The sequence below is a fragment of the Poromitra crassiceps genome (assembly GCF_964638095.1).
Source record: "Poromitra crassiceps genome assembly, chromosome: 15".
Classification (NCBI taxonomy): domain Eukaryota; kingdom Metazoa; phylum Chordata; class Actinopteri; order Beryciformes; family Melamphaidae; genus Poromitra; species Poromitra crassiceps.
This window is the reverse complement of record NC_139634.1, coordinates 27400687-27413901: the sequence shown is the minus strand read 5'-3', so window position 1 is coordinate 27413901 and position 13215 is coordinate 27400687. Positions and strand designations below refer to the sequence as shown.

At 44.0% G+C, this 13215-nt stretch overlaps 1 protein-coding gene across 2 annotated transcripts in view; it reads right to left on the bottom strand.

The window, feature by feature from the left end:
* Positions 1–13215, bottom strand: part of LOC310789917 (ecto-NOX disulfide-thiol exchanger 2-like) — a 224687-nt gene that overhangs the window by 48588 nt on the left and 162884 nt on the right. For both annotated transcript variants that reach the window (XM_083651635.1, XM_083651636.1), the window contains one exon: positions 10326–10472. In XM_083651635.1, the coding sequence (XP_083507761.1) occupies positions 10326–10472 (147 nt within the window). The remainder of the gene's footprint in view (positions 1–10325; positions 10473–13215) is intronic.

Genomic DNA, 13215 nt, shown 5'->3' with positions numbered 1-13215 from the left:
GAATTTAAATTAAAATAACCCCAGCCCTGCCAAATAGGACCACTGGGTCCATAACAAACTGATCCCCGAGTCTTTTTTTACTCGTTAACTGAATCGAATTTAACCACCTGGATTATGTATTCCACAAAGGGGTTGGGGGAGCACCGAGTAATGAAGGCCTTTACAATCCAAAGTCAGACTTTCCTTCAGGCTAAAAAGAACTATCAGCTCATAATTCCCCCCCTCCTGCTCTCAGAGCCCTGCCATCGCGTGCCGCAATCTAAAGATGTTGAAACAGACATGACAGACCGTCCCTGGCTCCAAAGCAGCACACAGAAATAGATGTGTCCCTGAGGTTTGCTGTGTGTGTGGCCACCCACTGCTCTGCTACACTAACCCAGGTCATCACCATCCATCACCTACACTGGCTAAATACCTTTTTATGGTCCTGAGCATGTTAAAGGGAGGAGGGCCTGTACCCTCTGCGGACTCCGACTGGGAAGACAACTAGACATACACAAGCACTCAAGTACACACATTCAAGTACAAGCGCATTCACCTCACACAAATGTCATGTGCACACACACACACAAACTGGTCTGGTCTGCCTGAAGTAATGTCCCATTTAAAAACGCACACAGACCTAGAAATGATGCTTGCAGCCCTGTCACACAGACACAGACTGTGCAGGAAAGTGGCAGAAGAAACTAAAAGACTCAACATCTGCCACACGAGTTGTGCAGCCTTCCTGATTCAGAGCCTGGGGCTTGTAGGAGAATGTGTGCGACATTGGGACATTGCTAGTATCCTCAAAGCTCAGAGGGGTATCTTTAGTATCTGCTGTCAGGGTAATTATAAAATGTGTGTCCCAGACAGCCTGCCTTCAGAGGATGAGACAAAGTACGAGAGCTAGAGAAATAAGGCCGAGCTTGATGTCCAATTTGACCATCTAAGTGGGTCCCATGCTCCCAAATGTTGAGCATACAGTCAAACAGCAGTGAAGCGGAAAGGAACACAGGCATAGCACCAGGTGAGCTGGAAGAGGAGGCAGAGACAGGTTTGATTGAAGATAATGGAGAAGACGGGCGTCCGCATAGTGCAGTGGTAGATTCCCTGCCTACCAACACGAGAGTCGCAGGTTCGAGCCCCCGCCCCGTGTTACCGCTGGCTTGGTCGGGCGTCATACAAGCCGGAGTAAGGGTGTCCTGGTTGCTGCACTAGTGCCTCCTCTGGTTGGTCGGGATGGCCTGTTCAGGGGGAGGGGAACTGGGGAAAATAGCGTGATCCTCCCACACGCTACATCCTGCCGGTGAAACTCCTCACTGTCAGGTGAAAGGAAGAGGCTGGCAACTGTACATGTATCGGAGGAAGCATGTGCTAGTCCCTACAACTCTCCCTAAGTCGGCAGAGGGGGTGGAGCAACGACCGGGACCGCAGGGGGAATTGTCCAAATACAATTGGGGAGAAAATGGGAGAAAAATACGTAAAGAAAAGGAAAAAAGAAAGGAAAGAGCTAGGGATGCACCGATCGATCGGCACGTGACCGGAAATGGCCGATTTTCACGTGATCGGCCTCGATCGGTGATCTGCGCCGGTCACTCTAAATAGCCGATTCTGTGAGCCGATTTTCACGTGACGTGCGCGCACCCCAAAGCACCGAGACAGGCACCCAGCCACCACACCACACACGCCAGCATACCTTCCTCGTTGTGGAATTTTTTCACCGTCAGTGAAGTAGACAATAAAGCTCGCAGTTTGTCACACATGCAAGTCGAAAATAAGCTGTGGAGACAGAGGTGCGGCCGAGTCCCGCTCGGCTGGAGTCCAGTCTGAGCGGCTCGCTTCACCTCACTGGCCCCCCTCTCTCTGCTCTCTCTCCCCGGGAAGCAGTGCTGCTGCACCCGGCCACAGCGCACAGCTGGCTTGGCGAGGTGAACGTGAGCATTGTGTCCAGTATAACCATTCCCCGACCTGCCTTCTCCATTCCACATCAGCGCTGCTGCCTCAGCCTGTCAGTCATGTTGTAACGTGGATACAGGAGAGACTATTTGTTTCGTATTGCAAATAGAACGACGGACATAATAATAAAAATGCATTGGACTCACAAGTGTGCAAGGTTTTCTGTGCATGACGATCTTTTTTCGGATGGCAGATAAAAAAAAACGCATACGAAATTTCGGACTGTGTGTAAACTCCGCCTGATATTCACACTGAAGATCGTTACTGTAACTCATAAACTAATTTCCCCTCTACTCAAGAGGACTGGTCTGGGGCCAGGCTATAAACTCCTTGTCCATGGATCATTTTGATGTTCTGTTGCACCCGTTTTCTTTTGGAAAAGTAAATGCATGATAGCTGTGGGATATAGGCTACTGGATTTTATTTAATTTTTGTATTCATTGTATTTGCACAAAAAAGCTCTGTCCAGTAACCTGGAACACTTTTATTCTGAGATGTGTTTGAGTGAGATGGTCCTACTTCATGCAAATGATAAGAATTGTTATATGAATCTTAATTTTCAAACAAAGTTACAAAAACGTTTGTGTAAGCTGTCAATTGTTGTTCTTAGAAAGAAAATCGGAATCGGCAAAAATCGGTATCGGCAAGTCAGACTATTCAAAAATCAGAAATCGGAACCGGCCAACAAAATTGCAATCGGTGCACCCCTAAAAAGAGCTTGAACTTGATGAGGATACATACTGTATACAGTAGACAGTAAGGCGACGCACATTGAGACAGAGAAGGGGTGTGAGAGAGAGAGTGTGGAGGGAGACTGTAGGGTTGTTGTTCTCAGCTAAGGGTCAGTAAGAGGGGACACTACATGTGGCTTCAGGTTGAGTGCTAGAGGGTAATGACAGCTTGTGATGAACACCATATGCAACCTACTGCATAGGTGCCAGCCCGTTCCCTCTGATACTAGCTAAAAGCCTGAGTGCAGCTGATATCAATATTTATTTCACTTGTGTAAATACACCTCTCACAACCCTGTATATGATCTGCAGTGTACCATGTCACATCTGCTCAGGTTTACCCTCTAGAGCAGTGATACTCAACCCGAGGCTCTAGAGCCACATGCAGCTCCTTTATGGGTAGTTGTGGCTCTATTAAGTCCTACTTTAAAATAAATGAATAAAAATGTGATAATAAATAATGGGAGGAAAGGGACTTTTTTGGATTATGGCTCTTGCAAAGATTTTTTTTGGTCAATGGGTCTTGAGAAGGGAAAAGGTTGAGTGGTTGTCTCCATCCATCTGCTGGTTTTCACTCTAGCCATCTAAGGGACTTCTCTTCAGCTCTTTACATCCCATGCGTGTCCCATGCGGTGGCTCACTGAATAGAGCGCATACCATTTAATGCTCAGTCCTTCCCGCAGCGACTCGGGATCAAATCCAGCCCGCTGCCCTTTGCTGCATGTCCTCCCCCCTCTCTCTCCCATACCTTCCTGTCTCTCGATCACTATATTGGTCAATAAAACATAAAATGCCTGGAGAGAAGTGGTTGTGACAGCATGTATCATGGAGTAATGATACACCTGTATCAGCAGTGTTTCCCTCTGATTCCCGTCAGCGAGCCCTATCCTGCTGCGAGGAGCCACAGCCTCTGTGAGACAGAGATGCTAACAGGCTAATATCTTCAACAAATAACACCGACTTACAAGCAGGTCCACATCCAACCACAACCTTTTTATGTAAAAGGCCTGGAAGACGGTTTGTCTACTCTGTACTGCTGTAAAGGGCCTGGTCTGACTACCCTATCAGGTTTATCTTCCCACTGGTATACCATGCCTGGTCCATCTTCTTAGTGGTCTATTGGTACAAAGTCTGGTCTCCCTACTGATACAAAAAGCTTGGTTTGGCTTCATACTGTAATCAAATGGCAGACTTGGCCCCCTACCAGAGCAGGAAAGTGATTTTTAAAGACATGTGTGGGTAGTGAATACTGAAATTCAATAGTTGTTTTCATTATTTTTACAAGAGTGATTGCTTTGCAGAATAGAAAGGAGACTGGTAGTAACCTGCCTGTGGCCTGACTGGTGCCAATTTCCCCCCTGCCCTGCTAGTATAAAATACCTGGCCTGCCTCATTGTAAGAGGTTCCGTAGTCTGTGTTCCTTTGGGGGCAGAACCCCTATACAGCATCCCTATTGGTTTAATTGTGGGAAGCAGAGCTGCACTTCAGAGACCTACTTGACTTTCATGAGGGGAATCAAGCCTAAGTCGTTTTCCTCTGAAGTCTGTCTGCTGAAGACTACTTGGCTCAGAGTGAGACACACTGCGTTTCATGACAAAGACACTGGTGACAAACAAACAAGATCATAAGGGGGAGACGAGGAATGAGAAAGTGAGTGAACACAGCGTGATCTTCCCACGCGCTACGTCCTGCCGGTGAAACTCCTCGCTGTCAGGTGAAAAAGAAGGGACTGGTGATTGCACATGTATCAGAGGAAGCATGTGCCAGTTTACAACTCAACAGCAGGGGGAATTGGCCAAGTACAATTGGGGAGAAAAACCTTGATCAAAGAAACCACCATCATATGCAGATAATGCAGCTGCATTGGGGCCCATAACAGTTTAGGCCCCGCACGCAAGGGCCCCTCTTTATCTCACCACTATCGTATCATTATATAAGATCTGGAGCACTGAGTCTACAGTATACACACACAGCCACTAACTTTAATGGAAGCCATAAGCATGTATAATACTCAATGATCCAAGTCATCTGCTCCATGGTGTCACATACTTGATCAAATAAATAACAATAGAACAGCATCAAATAGTATTGACTCATACGGCTATGTTACATTTCTAAATTCAGTTTAAATAAGGATGAATGGGCAAAATGGGCAAAATGTGCCCTTGCGGAATTCTGGGTTATGGTGAATATGGACTAGGGATGTTCATCAATAATTGAAAATCGATAATTGATCGTTAAAGGGATAGTTCGGTTTGTTTGAAGTGGGGTCCTATCAGCTAGTTCGATACACTAACTGAAGTAGGTACAGTGGTCTGCAGGCTGGGCGCATTGTGGAACGAGACCGCACACTCAGAGCAGCACCCAAACCAGCACCCAAACCAGCCTTTTCTCTGTAAGTACGGGGGATCAACAACTAAAACGTAATTTAGCCACCTAAAACACCTAAAACAACGCCCACCTAAACAAATCGATATCCGTGTACATGCACGCTCTATTTTGACAATTTTCAGCGCTTTACTTTTCCGCAAAACAGCAGTTTCATTCGGCACTGCTTTTTCTCCCAACCGTACAACTACCATATTCCTCCGCTAAAAGCCAGCACAGAGCACAGAGCCGCGGTTTACAAAACAGGAAGGCTTAGAAGAAAGATAAAACACTGACTTACTTTAGAGACAACAAGTCACCTGGCCTCTCTGGTCTGGGACGTTTTCCACAATTTATCCTGGGAATCATGAAAAAGGTCTGCAGGGCACCCTGGCATTTAGGCAGCAGGCGCATCTCTCTGCCTGTTCACTCTCTGCAAAAGTTCCTCTTCTGTATATTCTCTTTGGTTCATAATTGTATCCTCTTGTCACCAAGGTGAATGGCATATCATCCTCGCTATCAAAATCACTCATATTTTCGTTCGTGTATTCTATTTGTTGTGTCTTCACTAACAAACCGAGATAAATAAAATCCCCCCAAATAACTGCGGAGTAATCCAGTGCTGCGGCTCTGTGCAGGCTTTTAGTGGAGGAATACGGTAGTTGTACGGTTGGGAGAAAAAGCAGTGCCGAATGAAACTGCTGTTTTGCGGAAAAGTAAAGCGCTGAAAATTGTCAAAATAGAGCGTGCATGTACACGGATATCGATTTGTTTAGGTGGGCGTTGTTTTAGGTGGCTAAATTACGTTTTAGTTGTTGACCCCCCGTACTTACAGAGAAAAGGCTGGTTTGGGTGCTGCTCTGGGTGCCGGATCTCGTTCGACGCTGCGCCCCGCTTCAAGACCACTGTACCTAATTAAGTTAGTGTATCTTACTAGCTGATAGGACCCCACTTCAAACAAACCGAACTATCCCTTTAAGGAATTGATTCGATCATGTGGAATTTTTATCAATTTTTTATGTTTTTTTTTAATCAAATCAAATAGGCCTAAATGTGCTCAAACGACAGTATAACATTTCACTACGTGCGTGGTCGCAACCAGGTGAGGGCGCAATGGGACTATGAGACAACTTAACAGGACACCTCTGGGTGGGGCTATGGGCGTGGTCTCACTGGGCTTGCTGGTGAGAATATCACCAGCACATTGTCAGCTCTCAGCCAGACGAGGAAATTAAGCGAGCGAAGCAAAGTTTTGTTTGGGACCATTTCGAGTTAAAAGACGACATTGTTCATTGCAAGAACTGTGATGCCGTACAACACGGCTAGACGCCAATGATTCACCACTTGAACAGCGTAGATTCGAGCCTGGTTAACGAGGAAGGCGCCTCGTCCGGCATGCAGAAAAGATCACCCGTCTGGAACCTTATCGAGACCTGATCAATGTGATTGAGCCAGCTATACTATGCGCTTCCCTCACGGAGCACCATTAAAGGCCCTTTACCAGGCGGATTGAAAAGCGCTTCGCACATAGACATTTTGTAAAAAAAATAATATATATATATATATTAAAGCAGCTACGAGCAAGATTTTCGATTGTTATTAAACAGTATAACTACAATATTGATGCATCACATCTTACCTATAATAGTAGCTGAGACCAAAGCCGTGTGAATCGGAGATTGCTCTCTTGATGATTATAGAGTCTGTGTCTGTCTAACCTCGCGTCACCAGGGGGCTCTCTCTCTCTGTCTACCGGCGGCCGGATAAACCCGGAAGTGAAACGAAACGGTTCACGGCACGGCAGCTGCGTGCCTTCCGCCGTTTCACTCTTCCTAGCAACAGACCATAAACAAGGAGAACGCCATGCAGGGGCATGCTACTCTCGCGAACATCTCTCGTTATATTCTAACAGGTTTTTTGGAAGTTATTTTGTGGTTATGGCCTAAGTGGCTGCTGCAAACCGTTTCATTTCACTTCCTGATCTGCCCTGGCCACAGACAGACTAACACTGGCCGATTCACTCAGGGTTGGTCTCGTCTACTATTAGAGGTAAGATGTGATGCATCGATATTAAATTTAGACTGTTTAATAACAATCGAAAATCTTGCTCGTAGCTGCTTTAACATTATCGATAATCGATAATTGATCGTTCATTTTCCTGAATTTCGATTATGAACATTTTTCGAAATGAACATCCCTAATATGGACACATGCGTACTACTGCGTTAGAAGAGTTAGGAGTGTTTTCATGTCTGTGTCTGGTGTGCTGTCACAGATTATGTTGTCACCTGTGTGTCTGATGCGCTGTCATGGATTATGTTGTAATCTGTGCCAATTTAGGGGCGCTGTCACCGATTAGGTTTTCATCTGTTATTGTGCCCCGACACCAGATTTTGTCAAGTACGTCTTTCATTCGCTACATATGACATCACGGTATGTTACCGTAACAATAAGATTACCTTACTGTATGTTACGGTAACATAAGGTAATCTTATATAAAATCTTATAGGAGAACATGATCACAATCAATTCTGGCGAGGTCGTAACGGAACAATCAGTAGTGAAGGGAGAGGGGAGGAGCAGAGGCAGGAGGAAGGCAGGCCACAGACTGAATAGCAAGCGGAACATTATGATGCATTGTGATGGGCAGGGCTTGCTTTAGTGCTTTGACCATCTTGCATTGGGGCACGGCGCTGACTCGTTACGCTATTGGCCCAAATCACCATTTAGTTCCTGGAATTGAGCATTTCACCTCAGACATGATCTTATTCTTAGCATGACCTTGAAGCCTATTTTCAAATTCATGCAGATGCCTGCCAGGGCAGACAGGCCAACAACATGGCAAAAAGTTATACTTGGGTTGCAGCGTTAAGTGTTTATGACAGGATCAGAAGTTGTAGTGATGAGTTCTTGACAGGTTGACCTCACATTCAGCCTGAGGGTGTTGATGAACCCTTCTACAAAGTACTCTAGTTAATTTCAATTCACCGTCAGCTTTCCCCTTCGCATCATATTGTGACAGTAACGGGTTATATTGAGCACAAATACACAATCTTATTTACAGCATCAAAGATGCAGAGGGAAAAATATATTTGCCTAGGAGGAAGCAAGACTGTGTGTTTTGTTGATTGTGAACTCTCATATCCTACTGTGGTGAGGAGCTTTTGTTTTAGTTCACCTAGTTCGAAGCAGACATGTGAGATGGCTTTGAAAAAAGTCCCCAGGCAAAAGCCTTTCTCTGGCAGGAAATTAACAGAGGGTGGGATCAACGCCAGAACCCCCACTACGCCTTTCTATTCTATCTCTGGATCATTGGAAGGCGTGTGAGATAAATATAACAACAACTTGTGCAGCACATCTCTACTCAGAATACACAGAGACTTGCCCTGAACATTTCCACTGATGCATAGATGCTGTTTGGAAATATGGACTGCCCAATCCTGCATGTCTTATGGTCCTGAGCTGAGCTACTACAGCATTATGGACACAACAGTAATCAGGATACTGAACAGTAATCAGGATACTGACCAGTAATCAGGATACTGAACAGTAATCAGGATACTGAACAGTAATCAGGATACTGAACAGTAATCAGGATAGTGGTCAGGCCTGAACTATGGCAAGATGAGCAGGAGCCACATACCTCTTTGGTTTGCTGCTGAAGAGTGACTTTATATTGTACTATATTGAACCACGTACCTCCGTCTAGTCTTACCAAGTGATATTTGTCTGTATGGTTTTGGTTAAGGTGATTTGCTACAGTATGTTCACTTAGGCCATGTCCACACGGAGACGACTTTAGGTGTATCCGCTAAAGTTTTTTGTCATATAGCCGTTTCGTCCAGATGGAACCGCGTTCTGGGACTATACGTTCTGGCCGTATACGCTAATTTTTCAAAACGGGTCCCAGAGTGATTAAATCTGAAGACGCCACCCTTGCATTTCCGTGTTTACAACCCATACGCATCTTTCCTGAAACGATGACGCCATAGCCCCACCTCTCTCCACCAGCAACAATAATGGCAGTAACGTTCGTGCTACAGCAGTGGGGATCTTGCAGCAAAATATAATGCTCCTCTATTACCACCGTCAGCAACAAGTGGACACGGAGAACAGCGTGTAGGCTACAACATCCTCAGGGCTCCACACAGCTGACTCTTCCCATCCACCCCTCCCCTCCCTTCATCGGATATTTCCCAGAAGGCTTAGCGGCGGCTACATTTTTACAATAACACAAACAAAATCAGGCTTAACGTGTTAGATAGAAATTATATTTATTTTTAATACAACATGCAATTCTGGAATATTTTAATATTGGACAAAATGAAATGAAGTAAAATCTAAACCCTGAGTGTAACCAACATACTCTCTTGCCCTATATATAGCCCTCGTAAATACAACGTGAATAGGGAAGTGAGAGGTTTGAGGAACACGCGGTTGCACTGTGATGTCTGTCCGCTCGTGTCCACTTCAACAACACTTTAGCTTACTTGACGCGACTTTTTCCAATAAAAACACATTTATGCCATGAGTTTATATAATGTATATTTATGTTGCATCATTTAGCCTGTGCTGTGATGTGCAGGAGCGGCCAATACGCTGGGATGTGTTTGCAACATGTCTAAAGATCATGGAAGTGGATGATATCAGGAATGTCACCGATAGTTAACGTTTTATATTGTAGGCTACAGGGAGACCATCAGCCCTGCTGAACAGCTCTGCATTTGCCTGTATACTGTAGGTTTAATCATTTTATTCATCGACATGGCAAACCTCCCCGCAAAGCCAAGGGTTTAAGCTGCTGCTACAGTGAGATACACATTATAGACTGTGCGCCCCTAGAGGTTGTATGCCATTATTGACGAGATTGTCTTTCTCTGTTATTCTACAGCGGTTTCAGTGGTTTCATGTGGATACACACATTTCTTGAAACGTTTCCATGTTTATGGAAAACTTTTCTGAAACGAAAAAAAAAAAGATAGCTTCCGTCTCCGTGTGGACATGGCCTTAATGTGCTTTTATGTTTTTGTTGTGTTTTACCATGTATTTTTATTGATTTTATTATTAGTTTTTGTTTTTTGTTTTTACTGTGTGTTTTGTCTGAAAAAACAATTTCACGCATGGGAATAATAACATGTGGAATTGAACTGAAGCTCAGTTATACACTGTTAAATGATTTGACCCAACAAGACAGTGAATCTTCTAGTTATATCCACATCTTCATGCCACATCAATAGCTCATATTGGCAAAGTTGTGTTATTAGAATAAGATGTCTTGCAGAGACTTACTGGGGTTGGGGGGGAAGAGGGTGCAGCTCTTGCAGTGGATGATCTCCTTGATAAAGGGCACCCCCTGGGAGAAGGGAGGGGGCACCATGCCCATGCCGGGCATCATGGGGTTCATGCCGGCCATCATGCCGAGGTTGGGGTCAAAATCTGGAGGCAGGAGAGAAATACAGATAAGAAGAACACAGTGCAGTTCAGTGCAGTTCACTCCTGGGAAAGCAATGACACATCCACACGAACATTTCAACACAGACCTCCTTCTAACAGCTAACCTTTAAGCCAGCCATCAGCTGAGTCCATGAATCTTTCAAGTTCCATTTTACATAGTGTACTTTTTCCCTGAGTGATTCTTCTGTCAACACCAGTGACACACAAGCAGACTTCACATACATAACAAAACACAGCCATTCATGAATAAATCATCTGACAAACAACATGCATATTTAAAGAAGTTTTTACTGACTCTCTGTGTGTCACCCCTGTGGTTTGAATGATTACCAATAACCTCAAAGACACTGTAACAGTTGGAACGAAAACACTGCAGCTGGAAAAAAACATGTATACACGCATGCTCTGGCACCAATATGCACACAAGCATTCACACCATCGCCCATCAAATTCTAGCGTGGAGCTTTTTTACATGGAAATGACATCGTCCTCTTGCATGTGCCTTAACATCACCTTCAGAGGACTGAGCACCAAGGGCGACATTTCCATAGGGACAGGGGGCGACATGTCGACCTCTCTTTTCAAAATCCAGAATTTGTCCGGCCCCACTTTTTAATCGGCTAAATTGTGGACGTGGCCCGGCGACATGACGGTCTTTCAGAGGCTGTAGCAAGCAGGCTAATTTTTAAAGCTAGAGTGAAGATACTAGTATCATATGAAACTAATTATTTAGAAGATCTACGGTAAGGCATCCATTGATACCAACTGTCATGCTATGTCATCAATACCTGAGTGGTCAGAAATGGTTAACCCCCGCCCCCCCCATGTGCATGGGTATGTGATGTGTGTGAAAAGGTAAATATGAAACAAACTGTAAAGCAAAACTTATAAAACAGAAAAGTTAATAGAAATTTAAACAGATTGTAAATTCAGGTGCTTAATTTTTTTCGGACGCCCCCCCCCCCCATTTTCATTTTCATTTGGATTTTTATTTTTTATTATTGTATTGTGGATGTAAATGAGGTGTGATCCAATTAGACAACATTGTTTGTCTTAGAAGGGAAGGGTACAGTGGCACCTTGCAGACACCAGGCGGAGCCACATATTACACAGGGCAACATGAAATGAAAAAATAAATTGGTTAACTTATTACATAGTAATTTAACTTGAAAGCTTTATTTAGCTTTTTCATTTTCAAATTGCAGCTTCATCTTTTCTATTTCTCTTGAACTTTGCCATGATTATGAATTCAGTATTACAGTATTCCAAACAGAATGGAAAACAACAAAACGCTTCAAGATTTCTTTCTAATGTTGACACTTTTTGTTATCCTCCACTGCAATAAAGCACGAGGAAAAACTATGCTTCCTTGTTCCACATTACACAGTATACACAGCATTAATTGGAAATGGATATTGCATACTCCCATAAGTGATTTCTCCAAATCTACTGCAAGAGAGAAAGTGACAGAATCTAACGACACTCACTGAAAGAGAATAAGGAAATATGTGCATTATAGAAGAGTGGGAATAGGTCCCTAGAGAGTGAGTGAGTGTGATGGATAGGGAAATAAAGTGATAATGCCAGCTGAAGCAGGGCAGAAATGGGGGAAGAGAAACAGATACCAGATAGAGCCAGACAAAAATAGCCTGGCATATTTGTACATGGACTAACTACAGCAAAGGAAAATCCATGGAAACTTGTATGGGTCACTCCGTCTTGTACTGATGACCTCAGCATCAGTCTCCAGCCAGGTGTCAAGAGTGAGGGGAAGCAGGTGATAAGAAAGAGCCTGGTTGCCAGGGCGATTGATGACTTCTCCTGCCCGCTGAGGTGAAGGAGAGGAAGACGGATAGCAGAAGGAAAGATAAGGAAGGGTGCAGGGAAGGTGTTGCAGTGACCAACCTGAATGACAATCACCTCGCACAGAAGAGGATTGAGGACATAGAATGCAGGTACACATACAACATCACTAATATGGAAAAAAGACTTGACATATTGTATTTGTAGGTTGCTTACATAGTAAAATAATCTTGCAATGGAATTAGTGCCGATTTTTGTACACAGATCAAGAAAAAAACAACTGTTTGTATGGTTTTGCTCACAGCCAATCGCTGCAAGCGTTCTTCGATTTAATGCAAGGTGCACTTGGCCCACTACAGCAGCAGCTACAAACCGTCTGTGGTGGCCAAGTCAAGCATGATGAGAGTTGTGCCAAGATGCCACCAAAACGTTTACAAGTATGGCTATACTACACGCCTGTGAGACAAAGCTATTGAATGAACTACTTTATTGGTATTATTATTATTATTATTATTTGCAGACAATAAAAACAGAAACTGATTTAAAAAACACACGCAGGGAAAGAATGTGCAGGTAGAGACAGGACACCCTGGAAGGGCTTTTTCAGGATCTACCTCAGAAAACCAAATAATACAATAATCTGTACAAAGCATACAATACAACAGAAACAAGAAGACAAATAGACATAGAAAAAAAAACAGTAAAAAAGAAAAAAGCAATCAAAATAAGTGAGTAGACAGACAGTTAAGATGGCAATGTGAGGTGTATGTGTGATGTATGAGGGCTATGTGTGACTCATCAGAGGTTCTAAGTTTGGATTTTAATAGGTTGAGAGATGATGCGTATTTGGCAATATTGATATTCTGTGTGGCACCTCTGTAGTGTATTGAAAATGGGTTATTGGTAGTGAGACAGTATGGGG